This window comes from Haemorhous mexicanus, chromosome 5, assembly GCF_027477595.1.
Source record: "Haemorhous mexicanus isolate bHaeMex1 chromosome 5, bHaeMex1.pri, whole genome shotgun sequence".
NCBI classification, from domain to species: Eukaryota; Metazoa; Chordata; class Aves; order Passeriformes; family Fringillidae; genus Haemorhous; species Haemorhous mexicanus.
This window is the reverse complement of record NC_082345.1, coordinates 71854427-71873183: the sequence shown is the minus strand read 5'-3', so window position 1 is coordinate 71873183 and position 18757 is coordinate 71854427. Positions and strand designations below refer to the sequence as shown.

The window sequence follows — 18757 nt, the reverse complement described above, 5'->3', positions numbered from 1 at the left end:
CAATGAATGAGAGCAGTAGTGTGTGTGTACCAAAAGCTGGATTTCAAACTCTGCTTTTTGAACACCTTATTAAAACACATTGTCCTTATCCTTTTCAGCAGCCCTAATTTAGGAAAGGAACTCAAGTAGGCTCCTTGCCCTTCCCAACTTTGGTTTCCTTCACTTAGGCACTAAAAGCTGGTAAGGATCTTTCTTGCAGCTCTGTCAGGATCGATGTGGTTTTGAAATGTCTCTTCAAAGTTCCTCTTGGAAGTGTCAGCAACTTCCCACAAATGATTTATTGCTTCTTTCAATTCACCCCTCAGTTCTGGCCTCCACAACATCCTGCAGCAGCCACATCAGTGAGACACCATTCTCTGGTCTTCTCTACACAACTTATAACTTGTCTACTATATTTACTGTAATTCATCAGGTTGCAGAATGTCAAGAGTAATTATTTTCAGTGATACAGAAGCTGCTCTCTTCGGTCACTTGCCCTCATTACCCTCCCACAAACCTCCTCTCTCTCACTACCTGTTCTCTGGGAGAGGGCAGTGCTGTTTACACAGCCCAGGCTGCACTAAGAGCCTAAATTTACAGACAAGTGTTCTGTGCCTCCAGTTCTCATAAGTCTCCACTCTTTATGCTTGAGAAGACAGCTGATGTCCTGTGTGAGGTTGTTCCAGGCTACCTCAGACAGCAGCTGTTTCATCAAACCTCTGCAGACTTCCAGGTTTGTGCAGGTTTCCCCTGGAAACCACAAATCAACCTTTTGAGGCAAGGAAAGGGAAAAGGTTCCAGAGACACACAACCTTCAGGTGATGGGTTTAGTTTGTCCAGGACCACCCACATTTTGGGGTTTTTTTACCCAAATAATGTGGTGCAACAACCCAGCACTTCACTGTGCTCTCTGGTGGACTTTAATCAACAGCATTGGAAAGGTTGGTAAGAAACACACTGGCCTAAGAAAGGTTTCTGTTTATTCCTGAAGTGCCTTAGAAATTAAACATTGTACAAAATGTGACCCTTTTAAAAAAATAAAATAAGTAATGCTATATCATTTAGCACGAGTAGCAGAGCAACAATGGAAGAAAGGAAAAGGCTTTGGAAAACCAAAGGAGCAACCCCCAATTCATATCTACCCAAGCTTCAGCTGGCATCCCAAGACACTCCACAAGTAACAGCCATGGAGTAGCTCCATACAGAGTCCATATGAAGATAAATTCCATATCAGTATTATCAGGGGCCCTGACAAACCTGCTGGAGTAATGAATTGCATTCTACTATCACTGATGTGCTGATCAAAAATACACTGGTGACTGCACTTAATAGATCATTCTTACAGCATCCAGGAAATAACCCCTTGCAGCACTGGAATCTTCTTGCTATCCCCTCAATCCCATGCCTTGTTCATGCACTCAGAAGTCCATTTTGGCTCTGGATTACAAAGTGTGTTGTTTAAACTCCTCTGGCTCCAGCACACACTGCCTCCTGTAGGTAATTCTCTCTTCAGGACCTGCCCACATACTCCAGTTTGCAGATCTCTGCTACATTTTACAAAAGGAAATTGAAGCAAATATTATAACTTTGATATAAAATCAGATGAAAAATTTCCACTGATAGTATTTCCATAAACATTTTATATAACAAATCAATAGCTATCTTTAAATAAATCAAGTTTGCTGTTTTTTAATGTCTATATACATTATAAATACATACACACACAAAATTAAAACCCTGACATGAAAGAGTCTTGTGTCTGCCTGAAAGATGTCAGAAAGAAGGTTTTGAGAACCAAAATCTTCTGTGATGCACAATTTAGCACCTCAGGCAAGTTTGGAAACATCTTCATACTGGATATCTTCGACTCTGCGCCCCTTTAAAGGTCCCTGGAGAATGACAGAAAAAAAATATAATATTACAACATAAAATTGTGTCTTGAATTCCCAACAGGGAGATTACAGTAGGAGAGGTAAAGGGGATTTGTTCATAATACAATGTTCTTTGATTCATAATTTTCAGCCTGACCAGAGAATGTGACAGGGCCTCAACACCATCCCAGAAATTCTTTCACTTTCACTTTGCTCTTAGTACCAAAGCTCCTCCTCTCATCAGGGCTTCTGCACAGTCTCTCCAAATCCTCCATAATCCAACCTGAACTGAGTTTGTGCAGCCCTTCTTTGAACGGCAAGCTGTGTTTAAGAAGTTTGACTTTGAGCTAGTATCATCTGTGCCTTATCAATCAGTTTAAAGACTGGTTTTGCAGAGCAGAATAAAGAAAGAGCCACACAGACATGGTGGCATGGACTGATTGTTAACCATAACTGTTAACCATAAACAAGACAACAAATGAGCACATAAAGCCCCACATTCAGTCTGGAAAGGCAGGAGTAAATTCACATCCTTGCATATTTTGCATTTTTTACCTTCCCACAAAACAGTACCACAACAGCCATGTTCAAAAGAAACACACAAAATATTTTCCAAATCTCTTGCAAGTTCAAAACTTGCTAAATTCAGTACCCTATCATCTTTTTGAATATTCTCTGCAAACAGCAAAGAATAAGCCTGTGATAGGTGGGTATATGTGGCTGTTGATAGGTGGGGAGTGTCCACAGAACTTTGCACACAACAAATCCCACCTGTAAGGCAGGATTAAGGATAATATGTTTCTTTCTGAAAGCTCTCCATGTACAGATGGAAAGCTCTCTGCAAACAAGAGCTTGCAATGTTTGGTACTTACTGAGTCAATGGTTATTGTCACTGAAAACCTTTTCTCATTGATGGACTCCAAAATGCCTTCATTTCCCCTGTACCCACCATTTAATACCATCACTTTCTTGCCTGGAAAAAAAAAAATAGGAAAAGAGTTACACAACTCAGCAAGGTTCCAAAACTCTGCTGAAAAGCTTTCCCCCATCTTTCTTATAAACTCCCTTTAAGTACTTTGCAGGTGCTTTTAGGTCTTCAAGGGCTGAACAACCCCAACTCTCTCAGCCTGTCTTCTCAGGAGAGGTTATGATACTTTCAAGTGGATGAATTATAGTTTAAAAGAACTGAAATATAAGTTTTGCAGTGACAGAAGCTGAAAACAGAAGGAAACAGCTGTACCTGGTGCTGGGATTACAGTTTCTAGATGTGTCTGATCAAGCTTCAGCTTGTCCCCAGAATCAATCACCTTGACAACTGCTGTGTATTTGTCAATCACCTCCTGTTTTGAAAGGCAGAGGCCAATCAGAAATACCAAACATTGTTCTCTAAATTTACATTTCAAAGTTAACAAACTTTAGCATTGTGACTCTGCACTTCTGCATTTTCAAAACCAGCAAAATACAAGGGCTCCAGCCTGGAGATTTTATGTGCAAATGAGATCCTGCAGCTTAAAATATCAGCGCAGAACTGACTAGTCTCGGGTTAAAATCCAACTGCACTGCTGTTGTCACATCCCATGGATACAGGGATTATTCTCCAAGATGGATGTGTTAATAGGGACAAACTACACAGGACAAAGCTGTGCTTAAGAAAAGATCATGGAATAGATGCCCTTAAACCAATTCAGAGGCTCACTGCCTGTCCAGAATAAGTCCCAATACAGGTGAGGTGACATTTCAGTCCTCAACAGTGTTGTCTTAAGGCTGAACAACCTGCACAATGAAACAAATCTTCCTAAGTCACCTAATTCCAAAAAAGCCAAACCAATGCCACATGATGCCCATGGCCCACCTTACCTTCACAACTGCCTTCTTCTTGTGGTATTTCTCTCCAAGCTTTTTTGTTACAATTTTTACAATGATTTCCTGGGACATTTGAAAGGAGACAAAAAATAAAATAAAGTGCCAAAACATGCAAACAACTCTACAATCTAAATTAATAATGCAGCACAGTGCAGGAAGCAACAATAGTAAAGATGTGCCTTTCAGGAATTCGTGTATTTGTCAAATTACTGGCTCAAAGTAGCATCTCTCAAGACTTCTTTGGGTTTCTTTGACAAATACAGTTACACTTGAATTCACAATCTAATGTGACAGCCCACAGTGGGTCAAGACAGGAAAGGGAAAATAACTGTGAATTTAAATTGCAATATGGTTTTGGATCTTTACACTAATCAACAATGGCTATAGAAATGCAGAAATTGGGTGTATTTGGTATATAATACTTTTGAAGTCACTTACAGGCTGTAACCAGTAGTCTCTTCGAGATGTTCTTTTCTTCTCCTCTTCAAGCTAAAGAACAACAAATAATCACCATTTACTTCCTCCTTCCACTGCAGCTTTCCCATGCCTTTGAACAGCTTTGAACCAATTCTCCAGCCCCATGTTGTGTGGGGAACAAAGACAATCCCCAAACCCTAAATTAGGGTCAGTCAGTATAGTCTTGCCTCATAAATCCTTTTGATGAATCCAGGAACTCATGACAAAATGATGGTGATTTGTAATTTTTTTTGGCAAGTGTTTCTAGGTATTTTCTTCTCTTGCAAAATCAGTATTCCTTAACTTCCCAACACCTCAGTCATGTGGGGAATAGGCAGAGTTGAGCAGCCAGTTTTATGAAGAAATGTAACCAGTTTTATGGGGAAATGAAATTATTTTGCCTGGTAAGATGTGAAAGTTGGAATTCCATATGAACTGAAGGTCTGAGGTCACTTCAAAGGTGAAGTGGACATTGTCACTGGCACAGGGGTACACAGAAACAGATCCTGCATGATTATTACCTCCATGATCTCATCCAGTGCAGATTTCTTCTTTTTCTCTTTGGACTGACCAGAGCTATGAGCTACTTCTTTTCTTTTAACTGCTCCCTCCACCATCTTCAGTGCATTCTGTCCAAGGACACTGCTGGAAAAGTAAGATGGTGTTTTCACAGCAGATCTTACATTTTTTTTTTCCTCTACCAAGATGCATTTGAAGAACTGGTTGTGCTGATCTGCTTGATTTCAGCTGTCCCAGTCCCCTTGCAGACCCTACACAGCTCCTCCTCTAGAACTGGTCTCCTTGGGGTGCAAATTCCATGTCCACTGAGGGTCACTGCTGGCAGTCCAGCAGAATGGACACAGCCCCATGACCAGTTCACCACTGCATGAGCAAAATGTTGATCAAGGACTTGAGTTCAATAAAGAAGACAAAAGCTGGTCTGCAAATAAGGTTTTCAAATTTGAAAGCACAAACTTTTGAGAAGCCACCTAGACAAAGGAACTCTCCGATAGGGCAGATATCTAGAATTCCTTCCAGACAGAGATATTGAGCCTATCTGGCAATGGGAGAAAACACCCTGGAATCTGTAGAAAAGAACTCCACACTCAGTAAACAAATGTCACCTTCATAACCATATTTAAAACAGGCAAACAGCCTAACTGTGGAAAATAAAGAGCAATCAGCAGAAAAATCTCCATCTCAGGGATGAGGGAACATCTAGGTAAAGTGAGAACTGCCCATGGGTAGCTTCAGTTCAGCCATTTTTATAACAGACATTTGAATACAGTAAAAAAATTTAGGTATTGTGTCAACCCAAAAGATGAAGGCAGCTGCTCTGAGGTGAACAGTGATACAATAATTAACATGGCCTTAGGACAAATCACATGTGCTGCCTGTGGTGAGGATGTTGGATATACTCCCACAGGGAAGATACCCTACAGGAATGAAGAGACAGGAATTGCAGTAGAAGCAACTTTAAGAGAAAAACTGTATTTCATAAGAAGTCTGAATAATCATAGAGTTTGAGAAAAAAATTGCACATTAAATCACAAATCAAATAGCAAGTACTTAAAAATAAAAATCTCATAAAGGGCAACATACAATTAAAACATAACAATGTTATGCAGTGTTCATATTTAAGAAGACAAACATATCCAGTGAACTTACTACACTACCATTTCAAAGCATACAGATAAGTATTTCATATATGCTGTGAAGGAATTAGACTACTTGATATATGATTTCAGATTTGGCCAAATTTTAGCAAGGACCTGAAATATTCCTCACTGAAACTATTCAAGAGAGAGTCTGGATTAAGTTTCAGAACCATCTTAAGCACAGCTCAATGCTTAGGGATAATTTACAAGTTTTCCTTAAAGCCTGCAATCTGTCTCTATTATTGCAAAGAACTGCTTTACTGTCTCATTTTCTGCCTGGCATATATCCCATCAGATACCTTATCTAAGAGCTGAGTGAGATGAGGAAAAAGCTTTCTTTTTACCTGAAATACATTTAATTACAATATTGCCTTACATGAGAAGATGTACTGCTCATCAAACAGTTCCCCAGGCTGCTGTAAGTCAGTATTATTTGCATTATTGATCCCTTTTGTCCTGCATTGCTTGTGGTTACATGATGACAATTAAATTCCAGAGCTCTGGGAAGATTTATTTCAGGCAGATTTAGCTGCTTAAACGATGACCAAAGAAAGTATTGTCTCCAATTAGACAAGGCAATCAAACCTTTTAGGAACCAAAATTAACAAGTTAGGAATATTTATTCATAGAAGGCAGCTGGACTGCATGGCATCACTGCAAATGCTTTGGCTGGATCCCTTTCCCACCCTCCATGGAGGAACCTGTGACTGCCTTTTACTTTATGGGCATCTGCCACGAAGCACAGAGAATTCAAGAAGGCTCCTCACAGCTCACATTTAAGATACACCCACTCATCCATTTTAAATACAAAACCAACCATGAAGTCACCAAGTCATCCTTCTGAATACCAAGAGAGGATGAGAGATTAGACTCCAAATATTTCAGGACAAGACAAACTTTCCTGTTCATAGATAGAAGTGCTTTGTAACAGTAAAGGTTGGCCTTGAATTCTTTTCTCACCTTGTTTTAGAAGATGCTGCGACTGAAGTACTTGCTCCTTTGTTTAAATTAAATGTAACTAAAAAATAAAGAGACGTTACTCTATTTCTATCTTTAAAAATAACTGCATTGAAGGATGTTAACAATTTTTAAAATCTGCAAATAGGAAAGAATCATAAATTTGAAAATATTTACTAATCTATATTTTGGTTTAGCTTTTAAAGTTAATTAAACTTTGTAATACAAACTACTCTGCATTTCCACATTCCAGTGCTCTTTACAACTGATCTCAAAGCACTTTATGAAGCTTCACTTTATGAAGCACCAAGCAGGCTTCAATGCTCATTTCATTTAAATGACAAAATCAGCTCCAGTAGGTTCTAGAAAATTACATCCATTAAAATCTAGTTACCTTTTTCTTCTTCATTTTCTCTATTCAGTTCAGTATAGACTGGCATTTCCTGCCAAAAACACAAAGCACATTTAAAGAATCAAACAGAAAACTGAATCAAGATGTCATAATTATTGATTAAATCAGTTTTACTGTAATATTCTGTAATATTCAACCTGGCTTGACACATAAAAGATTAAAATAGAAAACATCATCTCATTACAGTCTCCTGTGCAAAACTCTCCAATTAACAGAGATGCTGCCTAAACTTGCTCAATTCCAGCATAAAAGGCAAGTGGCCTTGCTGCAGCAGTTTTTGATTAAAAAGATTAAAATAGAAAACATCATCTCATTACAGTCTCCTGTGCAAAACTCTCCAATTAACAGAGATGCTGCCTAAACTTGCTCAATTCCAGCATAAAAGGCAAGTGGCCTTGCTGCAGCAGTTTTCTCTATCTGAACCAGCATGATCTGACTGGTTTCTGGACAGACTATTAACTTAAAGAAGGAAATTCTGGTATCTTTCGAATTTTTTAGCACCAAAGGCTCAGACCATTTAAATTTCAATTAGTTTTAAATTAAGAAGCAGGTAATTGTTTACAACTGGATTTAAATGTACCCATCAATACCCAGGATGAAATGGCAGATTTTAGCCCCAGGCAACATGTATGGGGGTCATGGTATGATGCCAAGTAAACAGATCCCAATAACCGCACAAGAACAACCAAAAGAGAACTTTTCACTATGTGAACTTGATTATGCCAGATCCCCCTGGTTATTTATCTCAGCCTCCTCAGTGCACCAGGTACTTGTTATCTGCAGCCCTATTAGTTGTGAAATACCATAAATGAAGACATCATGCAGCTTAATGGTTGTTTGCTCCACCTTCCTAAATTCAAGAGTGATTTTTAAATCACTAATCACTGGAAGAGCTGTAATTATTGCTTCCTTATTACTACTGCAAGCTGGGTACAATGTAACTCCAAGTTAGGAAGCAAAGGAAATACCAGTGCAAGGATTCCAGCAGCATCAAATTCCCCCTTGACTTAACAAGTAGCTTTGACCTGAAGGTTCACACACAGTGCAATTTTTCTCACCAGTTCTTTCCCTTCCAAACCTCTTCTGACTTGTTGCTCAATGAATTTAGCAGTTTTTTCCTCATCATCAAGGTCTTGCTTCTTCTTCCTCTCTTGCTCTTGCTGCCTGCGAATGGTCTCTGGGTCTCTGTCAATGTACTGAATGTACCAGCCCTTAGGGGTCTCATCAACCTTGCAAAGACCTAAAAAATCAAGGCAAAACAAAATAAGGTTAGTATTAACAATATCAAGATCATTTTTAGTCCAAGTTTGTGGTAATCCTTAAAATCAGAGGGTTTGGGGAAAGCTGCAAAAGACAGGTCTTAGGAACAGCAGAACTGCAATTAGAGCTAAGCAGAAGCCATAAGATTTGTCAGCAGAAAAGTTATATGAGATGTAGAAAGTAAGGACAAATAAAACTCTGTATTAATTTGTTCAATGTAGCAATGTACATACCTCACCAGAGACAACACACCCTTTACTGAGCTACTAAAACTGACTTGGAATTATCTGTACCATGTGTTTCTGCCCTCAGCTGCCCAGATCTGTTTGGACACAGGCCAGTGTACATCACAAAGTGCATGAAGTGTTTTACAATCCTTTCCTTATTGAAGAAAATGTTTCCTTCCCACTGTTTTAACAGGGAAGAAGACAGAAATCTAACATGTATAAATGATACACACTCACAGTATGGTACTAAAGGAAATATTGCAGCACTATGCTATTGTTACTGACTCTGGCTAGAGTGACTTTGTAACTGCTGGATGTATCCTGCAGAACAGGGGCATCCAGAGCCAAAGTAAACTTTCTGTCACACCACAGTGCCATTTAATCTCTCTTCCTCCCACTAAATACAGAACTGCAGACCTCCAGCTTTAACCCTTCCACTAGGCCAGGAATGAAAATAACTACTTGCTTCTTGTCAGATGTGGAAAGAAACTCTAACTTTTAAATGGCAACTCTTAGAAGTTGATTTAGAATTTAGCAATGTATCCAGTAAATACAGACCAGCAGATGAAAAAAGGAAGGGGTCACATCTGGTCCTCATCCCAGAATTCTGACATTTTCCATAAGCAAACTGCTAATGGTTAGCACAGAAATACATTTGGGAATCTTTTCATGTATATACAGGAGGGGAGGGAAAGAAAGAAAAAGAACATAAATAATTACTGATCAATTATCAGGAATTCAATTACCCAATAATTTTAGGACTTCCCAGCCCTGAGCAGGTACACTCACCTTCTCTCCCCAGCCATTTTGTAAAATCAGTCAGTGTCTCCCACTGTGTGGCATTCATGTGGATGTGCTCTCGATGGCTGATGTACTCATTGTACACAATATTATTATGCACTCTCTTTGTTCCTAAAATACAAATTATTATTACTATTACAACCACTATTATTATCATTATGTGGCTTGCACTAAACTAACAAGACACTAAAACAAACAAACAAACAGCAAAATATTTACCAAATCGCCTCCTGAGCAATTCTAGGAAATCATTTCGGAATTCCCTTAGGGAATAAAAAAGAAAGTATTTTTAGTAAAACTTTAACAACTAGGAAGCAAATTTCTGTTGTCATTAACAATTAAACACCTGCAGTATAAACCTGATTATTCTTTTGAGCTGAGCATGATGATATTCAGACACATTTCCCTTTTTCAGTAGACCAGGATTAAATACAGGATGAAGCACAACATGATACATGCACACACCTTAAATATCCAAGAGAGTAACAGGCTCTCAAAGGGATAAAATGGAGCAAAGGAATCTCAACACTTCCCACTAATTGCTGGCATTTGGTTACCAGGTGTCTTCCCAGGCTGACTGACACAAAGCACAGGGCAGGACAAAGGGCAGAGGAGTGGATGGAGCAGAAGGATCACTCATCTCCGTGCTAATTCCAGGGCTGCAGCATAACGCCTCACTTCAAACTCGTGCTGAGGACAGCTCCAGTCATCCCAGCTGCCATGTAAGTCAGCTGGACAAAGGCCTGGGAGAAGCTGGGGGATGTAAGTCCCTCCCCTGACTTGTTCTCTCTCTGTTATGGCTCTTTTAGCTCGTGTGTGTGGCAGTCACTCAGTGGGGACAGAAGGTGATGTATTCGTAACACAGAGCAACAGGATTAAAACATGAGACAAAACTGTCAAATTTTACTAAAATCATGGCTTCTTGAAATCCCCTGCCTAAAGTTTAAAGGTGGCATTGCCTAAATTTCCTTTTCAAGAAGAGCTGACACTAACATGTATCACAATAAAGTGTCTTCAAATGGGATGTTATTGGGCCTTAGGCATGTGGCTGTGCAGATCTGATATCGGCATGAAGATCTGGGTAAGAATATACAGAAAACTTACTCAGAGAAGTAATCCATGAATTGCTGAGGATTTTCAGAAGCCAGCAGCAACTGCCTCTGGTGGGACTCAGACATGCAGTGACACTTGAAGCCATTCTATAAAGCAGAAATAAATGCTTGCCTTGTCTCTGTCTCAAACTGCAACACTCTCAGATGAAGAGAGTACCAAAATCCTATAAATAAAATCCTACAGGTGTGATCGCAGCTCCCGTAATGCTCCCCTCGATAGCACTGGGGACATTTACAAGATTGATAGGACACGGGACAATGACTTTAAACTGATAGAGGGCACGGTTAGATAAGATATTGGGAAGAAATAATTCCCTGTGAGGGTGGTGGGGCCCTGGCACAGGGTACCCAGAGCAGCTGTGGCTGCCCCATCCCTGGAAGTGTCCAAGGCCAGGCTGGACGGGTCTTGAAGCATCCTGGGGTAGCGGAAGGTGTCCCTGCCCAGGGGGTTGGAAGGGAATGATCTATAAAGTCATCCCAACCCAAACCTTCCTGTGATCCTATGAGATCGCAGCTGTCACAAGAGCTGAGCCCAACCAAGGGGCCCTGACCCCGGGAGAACCGGGACTGGGCGTCCTTAGACGGAGACCGGAGCCGCCCGAAGGACCGGGGACCCCAGCGCGCCCCGACTTACCTCATCGCGGCACTGCTTCTGGCACATCTGGCAGTACCAGCGCAGCTTCTGCAGCCCCTTGGATTTGATGCGGTTGGCGATGGCCTTGGGGCTGAGGAAATCCGACTTGCCCATGATGCCGACCCGACGCCGCTCCCGACCCGGCGCCGCTGCCGATCCCGCCCCCTCCGGAAATGGCGGCAGCACCCTGGAAGCGGATCCCAGCGGGCGGCGCAGGCGCGGTGCGGGCGCGCTGACCTTCAGCGGGGCTGTGGTGGAGGCGCCGCCATGTTCGCCCGGGGCGCCGCGGTCGCGCTGGTCCAGCCGCAATGGTACCGGCACGGGCTGGGACGGGCACTGTGGGGACGGGGAAACGCGTCCCGATGGCCGGGGCGGCTCTGCGGGGTGAGGGGGGGGATGGCTTCCCTCGGCCGTACGGCGCCTGGGAGCGGCGGGGTCGCGGCCGCGGGCGGCCCTTGAGGGGCTGTGGGTTCTGAGGGGTGGTGGCGGAGCGGGTACCGGGAGATGAGGGCAGCGGGGACCCGCAGGGATGGAGGGTCCGTCCCTGGTGGGTGGGAGCGCTCGGTCGGGGTGGGTGAATGGGACAGGCAAGGGTTAAAGGACAGGTTTGTACATGGCAGAAGACCCTGCTCTGGCCAGGAAATGGTGCGGTCTCCTCTGCTTCATTTTAGTAGTCTCTAGAAACGAATTGCATTGCATGAAGCTTTGTTTAAAATTATTTTTTAATTTCTAATTTGCCCTTCTAATGCCCTCGTTTGTTCCATGCCATTCGCCAAGGCGGTGGGTAACGCGTTAAACCTTTCTCTGTGCTCGGCACTGCTGGCCTCGAGTCCTGGGCCGGTTGGGGCCCTCAGTTCAGGGAGGACATTGAGGTGCTGGAGCGAGTCCGGAGAAGGGCGGTGGGACTGGGGAAAGGAGCCCGAGTCCTCTGAAGAGCAGCCCGGGGAGCTCAGCCTGGAGAAAAGGAGGCTCGGGGTGACCTTATCACTCTGCAGCTCCCTGACAGCAGAGTGCAGTCAGGTGGGAGTTGGCCTCTTCTGCCGGACAGCAGCGGCAGGACATGATTATAGAGATTTAGCTGTACATTAGGAGAAATTTCTTCACAGAAAGTGTAATTAGGCATTGGAATGGGCTGCCCAGGGAGGTTGAGGAGTCACCGTCCTTGGAGGTGTCTGAAGAAAGACTGGATGTGGCACTCATTGGTTTACTTGATAAGGTGGTGTTCGGTCATAGGTTGGACTTGATGATCTCAGAGGTCTTTTCCAACCTAATTGATTCTGTGAAATTATGCAGGTGAGGGAAGGATGAAAGTGTGCATACAAGTCACCGGTCAGAGTGGTTTCTGTCTGTCACAGATCTTTTTTGAGAAACAGCAAATTTTTGAATTTTCATCACTCTGAAAGGGACTTGCCCTTGGCAGGTGTTAGTTTGTGGAGAGCTAGTGAATTATCCTAACTTCTCCTTCATTCCTTTGCAGGGGCCAAGTCAGGAATATGGCAACTCTAAAAGACAGTAAGTAAAGGTTTTCTCTGCTCTTGAGAGAGAAAAAATGTTGCAGGAAAACCATATGTTAAAATATAATTCTGTTTAGCCTCTGTTGGCTAAAATGATTGTGGTACATAACAAAGATATATAGGCCTGCAGTGCTAATTACATTAAATAAGTGTCCTTCAGAAGTGGTTTTAGCAGTAATTTAGATGTCTTTTTTATAGTTTTATTCAAATATATTTTAAAAATACTTATATCATATGTGCTAAACCAGATTTCTGCTCACCTCTAAGAGTTACCTTAGTTTCTCTTATGTTTCTTCCTTGTGATTTTATGCAGTATTTGGAGGGGGGAAAGGATTGACTGAATGGTTTTAGTGTGATAATGCTTCCTTAAGCCCTCCCTCATATTCTTATACAGGGGTATTGCCTTGCAATTGTGCTTATCAATGGGATTCCTGTTTTGGTTTCTTTTTCCATTAGTGTTTTTATAGATGTCATTTTACCACAGTCTAAATAGAGGAGGAAATTTATTCCATCTTCACACTATGAGGACTTTTTTGTTTGTTTATTTTCTCTGCTTGTCATCTGTGAAAGATGACATTATACCTCAAATAATACATTTGTGAAACAGGTAGATTAGGAAAGCAAAGAGAATAGTAAATAGACTTCATGTTGGGATAAATATTAAATGAATGTTATGTCTGAAGGAAATAACATCTCTGTTGTAAAGATGAATTTGTGTTAGGTACATTCTTATACCGAGGTCTCTTGTGAGGTTTATTTATGTGCTGTTTGTTTATTTATTTCTTCTTCTTTGAGGAGCATGGCAAAATAGTTTTGGATGGCTCTTGCTGGCATTTTGTTGTTTGGGTTTGAGTTATTATGCCCAGTACAGTCTGTGACCTAGAACTCTTAACCTTGCAGTCACCAGGCGTTTGAAGTCCATCAAGAACATCCAGAAGATCACCAAGTCCATGAAGATGGTTTCTGCAGCCAAATATGCAAGAGCTGAGAGGGAGCTGAAGCCTGCAAGGGTCTATGGAACAGGAGCTCTGTGTGAGAGAAAGATCTTCCACTTAGTCATGGGGGAGCAGAAGAGGAGCTTTTCATACTGGTGACAAAATGCCAAGGCTTTTTAACCTTCCAGTAATCTGTTTCCAAAAGAGTTTGCACAGTGAACTTCACTGATCTGATCAGAACTGTGACTGGGTTTGAATTGTTTCTTGCTCACATCTGGTGTGACCATGTGCAAGCTTGGAACAATTGCAAAGGAAATAAAATGAATGTGGCTGAGATCTGGAGCCCCTTTGGTATTGGTTTTAGTTAGAATAATTCAGAGCATTTTTTATTACTTACTTGCGTTTTGGGCATCTTTGAAAAACCTTTTTGATCTTTTTTTTTTTCAGCTCTTTATGAGAAAGCAGAAATAAAGGCACCTGAGGACAAGAAGAAGCACCTCCTCATTGGTGTGTCCTCTGACCGAGGCCTGTGTGGTGCTATCCATACATCTATTGCTAAAACCCTGAAGAATGAGATTACCAACCTCTCAAATGCAGGGAAAGAGGTTATGGTAGTTGGAGTGGGTGACAAGATCAGAGGCCTGCTTCAAAGGTAAAAAGGATGGGGGGGCCAAAAGTTCAGTTTGGAGTTTTGTTTTCTGTGGTAGAAATTACAAGACTGTAAGATTGTGTGTCATTGGCAGGAAATTGCATTTAAGGGAACTCTGCTAAATTCAAGTTCCTGTAAAAATAGAAATCTGCAAATACCTGAAAAGTGGTTTTGATACACAATTTGGGAAACTGCTACACAGCACTATTATATCCTTGAAATAAAAATGTCTGATAGCTGGCAACTGGTGCTGTTACACATGTGTGTATTGTGAAGCTCTGGTAATTTAACTAAAGGCAAAGTTTCCTTCAGACCCTAATTCAATAAAATGTTTCATTCTGAACACTTCTAAGTTACAGTCAGTTACTTCTAGTAGGTCTTACTGCTCATTGTACTTTAGAGCATCTGCTTGGTTCTAACACAGGTTTGTTGTTGCTGCAGGACACATGGCAACTATTTCCTGCTGACCTTCAAAGAGGTGGGACGGAGACCTCCAAGCTTTGGAGATGCTTCAGCCATTGCTTTAGAGCTGTTAAACTCTGGGTATGAATTTGATGAAGGCTCTGTCATCTACAATCGCTTCAGGTAAGGTTGAACTGAAACTTCACTGGAAAAATACTGGGCAGAATGCTTCAAAGAACATATTGGCCCAATGAAGTTGTATAAAAGCTGAATATAACTGAAAACTGAAAGTAAATATTTGGACTTCTTGATTTTGTTGTGTGTCAAGAACTGGGCTGTTTTTTCTAGTAGCTGTGGTTGGAACTCCCTTTTAACTTCTGTATGGCTGTTATATTTACAGTCAACACATCATTATATCCACGTGGTGTCCACGATCTTTTCATCAGGGTTATCACAAAAATTTGTGGCATTGGAAAGCCAGAAGTTGTCTATTCTAGTTTGATTTGGACCATTCAGTTTAGAGTTAGTTGAACTGAAGAGCCTATTTTGCTCTTTTTATGCAGGTCTGTCATCTCTTACAAGACTGATGAAAAACCAATCTTCTCCTTTGAAACTGTGGCTGGCTCTGGTAAGTAGGGAGCTAGAAACCACCAGTTACATGCAGTGATAAATCAGAAGAAAAGCACTCTGAAAATGGGAATATGATATTAAAATATCTTATTATGGTGCTTGTATCATAGTTTAACAGATGGTTTTATCTTGGCCTAGATCAGTCCAAGGCTGGCTCACAAAGGTGCTGTGGGGCAAGGAGATTAAAAGGAAAGGTGATGCTAATTCTGGTTTGAGATTCTGTCTCAAGCAAGAATTATGCATACGTAAACTCTTGTCAGTTCCAAAATTTTCAGCACTGAACAGCCTGAATAGTGAGTGACTTTTCACTGCTCACTAGAAATACCCCAGAATGTTTCTGCAGCATTGTATGGGAAGGTTAAATATAATATGGCAATAATGTATTTTGCTTTGGTCTGACTTTCTAATATTAAATTGAATTAAAACATAAAATAGTTAACAGAATTATAACTAACATAGAGATTCTGAAGGTACACATAATATGTTCAGGAAATCCCTCTGTGCTGCCTTAAGTAATCTTAATAAAATTCAAACAGCCCAGCCAAGTAATCTTCTCCATGCCATTGTATTTTGCTGGAAGTAGTAAATCTCGGATGTGTCTAAGCCTGCTCCTGCATGTTTTGCAGAAAGCCTAAGTATCTATGATGATATTGACGCTGATGTGCTGAGAAACTACCAGGAGTTCACGCTAGCAAACATTCTGTACTACTCCCTGAAAGAATCCACCACCAGCGAGCAGAGCGCCAGGATGACTGCCATGGACAACGCTAGCAAGAATGCTTGTAAGCTACTCCCTGGCTTTTCAGGACTTCAGCTGTTCAGCAGGAAAGTCAGCTGACCTCCCTTTGTGTAATACTTCACTTCAAAAATCAGCTATTTCCTATCTTAATTCCACTTCTAATTGTTTTTTTGAGCCAGTTCAATTGAGTTCCTGTTTCAGACATGAACTGTATTTAGTCCCTGGAAAGAGGGATTGCTGCCAAGAAACAGGCCTAAGACTGAAAGTGCAATAACAGATTATTTAAAAGGCATATAAAATACTAAACTAATCATGTAATGGCTAAATACTCTCTATGCTCCTTTCATGTGGCTGCTCTGAGGATTTCCTGAATTTTTATAAATCTATACTTGCTCGTTCACCAAATATAATTAGTGCAGTGCAATTTAAAGGTGGGGAAACTTGAACAATAGTTAAATACCACCTGTCATAGAGCAAGTAGAGAATATGTAAGTATGCTTTGGAAAGATTGTGGTGATAGTGTGAAGCTGCTGTGATGTGCAGCTGGGCTGCCTGCAGTGGTAGGCATGGCTCTCATGATCATCTTGAGATGAAGAGGTGATAGCTGCTGTGTTTAGAAATAATTGAGAAAAATCTGTCTCCTTTTGCAACAACTTGAAGGAAAGAACAATGCAGTTAATTGACAGTGAAATCTCATTTCAAAGCTAATGATGCCTGCTTGTGTTATGTTACAATAAGCTATGTCATGCCTGGTATTTACAAGCCTGCCAGCTGTTCTGCAGATGTTTAACTGACAAGCTGAATTCTCAGGTTCCTAGATTGTTTACTGGTAATATTACCTGTAGGGAAAAAACATCAGGTGCACTAAGCCTCTTGGTATTTGCAGTAGTTTACAAGCCACTTGGATATTGTGCCTATACAGCTTCTCTGTGTGTGCATTTATACACATTTATACACTCATTTTGTGTTTAAACTCCAACCTTGCCTTACTGCAGCTGAGATGATTGACAAGCTGACCTTGACCTTCAACCGCACCCGTCAAGCCGTCATCACCAAGGAGCTCATTGAGATCATCTCTGGTGCTGCTGCTCTGTGAGTATTTGTGTGAAGGTGCAGTCAGAGCTCTTGCAGTCCTGTGCTGCTTGTGTGCCAGGGTAACAGGCAAACTTTGGGATTGTGGGCCCTAAAACCAGAGGGAAGGCAGTCCTTGGCATGGCTCCCAAGCTTTTCAGCTTGCGCAGTTCTACTAACCAGAGTGAAATTTGGCAGTTTTTTCTGATCAAATAGTTTAAAAGCTGGTAAAATAGATATTCAGCCTCACCATGCATCCTTGCCTGGAGAGCTGAGGGTTTTTCTCCTGGTCTTCGGTGGATTTCCCCCCTCCTCCTTTTTACTTGGATATTTCCTACTTTGCCTGGTGAAATAGCCCAGTAGTGTTCAGTGGGGGAGAGCAAATGGCATGACTGAAATGCTTTTGGATAAATCAGGTGTTCAGAAGCTGAGAGTTTGGGGCTGGGTTTGCAAGGAGGGAATTTCCAGAATATTTTCATATGGAATATATATTTTACTTGAAGTTCAGCATTTTGCTTGTTTGCCTGAGGATGAGGTTTTGTGCAGGTGTGTGCTGCAGGTTACAAATGTGTGGTTTAGGCCACAATTTGTAACTGCATGTAGCTCATGTGTATTACTGTAACAGTAAAAACTTTGTGCTCTGTATGGAAATACATCTGTTCATATCCTGTGTATTGACAGAATGCCTGGAATATGTACTTTATATGATTTTGGTGCTGTATTGTGCTCCTCACAATACATTTGTGGTCATAAATCTGTGCAGTTTTGCCTGAATTTGCATGAGTTGCTTCCTAACCTGCTTGTTTTGTTTTTTCTCGTAATACCATAACCAGGGATTAATCGGAAAAAGAGGTTCAGCCAAATCCAAGAGGTAAAGTTATGTCATAGAAACTGGATTGTGTTTTGAAATGAATTAACACAGAAAATATGAAATCAGATGAGGAAGTCAGAATTGAGTGGTCTTGGTCAGACCTTTTCTTCCTAAACAGCTGTGAAATTGGACATTTTTAATTTGAATTTGTCCAGACAAAGAGTTCTTAATTTTCAGAAATTTTAAGGAAAATATGTCCATGGGAGCATAATCCCATATGAATTATAATTTTCTGTGGGGTTTTTTTTTTGTTCTCTATTATTGGATTAATTTGCAATTACTGTTTGAATTTTTGCATAGTGGCCTGACTTAATGCAATTGCTTAAAAATGTCTGTATATAAGACATACCTAAAGAGGTTTCTGTACTAACATGAACATATTCAAAATATAAAATGTAAGGAAAATTTTGAAATTTAAAATGTAAGAAAAAAATAGATTTGATGAATAGTTGGGAGGTGGTAAGGAATATTAATGAAGTATTCAAATTGGAGAAGATAGCAGTTTAAAATAAATACATAAATAGATGAAAGGGTTTTCATTTGTTTCAATCTTCTTTACAGGTGAAGAGGAGCTCTTCTGAGCACATGTGGTTTAGCCTGCCTGTGTCTGTGTTGACAAGACTGCTCTGTTATCTTGTGAAGAAGTGAAAAGCCCCAGAAATCTGTAAATTCTTAAAATAAACCACCTCCATGAAACAGATCCTTTTGCTTGTCTG

The 18757-nt window shown here is 40.9% G+C and overlaps 2 protein-coding genes across 5 annotated transcripts; one reads left to right on the top strand and one right to left on the bottom strand.

Annotated features, from left to right (window-relative positions):
- Nucleotides 1-942: 942 nt before the first annotated feature.
- On the bottom strand, nt 943-11408 carry KIN (Kin17 DNA and RNA binding protein). 2 transcript variants are annotated; one of them, XM_059847536.1, is made up of 13 exons: nt 11231-11408; nt 10589-10683; nt 9704-9747; nt 9473-9595; nt 8255-8436; nt 7179-7227; nt 6788-6845; nt 4691-4811; nt 4152-4202; nt 3708-3776; nt 3091-3190; nt 2723-2823; nt 943-1868 (listed from the first exon to the last, which is right to left on the bottom strand). In XM_059847536.1, the coding sequence occupies exons 1-13, from the start codon at nt 11342-11344 to the stop codon at nt 1806-1808; spliced, it is 1170 nt and encodes a 389-aa protein (XP_059703519.1). In that variant the 5' UTR covers nt 11345-11408; the 3' UTR covers nt 943-1805. The 2 variants fall into 2 exon arrangements, with proteins under 2 accessions (XP_059703519.1, XP_059703518.1); XM_059847535.1 differs by having other exon boundaries at nt 4691-4814; nt 11231-11407.
- ATP5F1C (ATP synthase F1 subunit gamma) lies at nt 11404-18741 on the top strand. Of its 3 annotated transcripts, XM_059847537.1 has the most exons (10): nt 11404-11541; nt 12708-12742; nt 13645-13776; nt 14127-14331; nt 14770-14913; nt 15294-15358; nt 15987-16142; nt 17095-17191; nt 18004-18041; nt 18603-18741. In XM_059847537.1, exons 1-9 carry the CDS (start codon nt 11498-11500, stop codon nt 18008-18010), a joined length of 885 nt encoding a protein of 294 aa, XP_059703520.1. In that variant the 5' UTR covers nt 11404-11497; the 3' UTR covers nt 18011-18041; nt 18603-18741. The 3 variants fall into 3 exon arrangements, with proteins under 3 accessions (XP_059703520.1, XP_059703521.1, XP_059703523.1); XM_059847538.1 differs by lacking the exon at nt 18004-18041; XM_059847540.1 differs by lacking the exons at nt 18004-18041; nt 18603-18741 and having other exon boundaries at nt 17095-17195.
- Nucleotides 18742-18757: the final 16 nt, after the last annotated feature.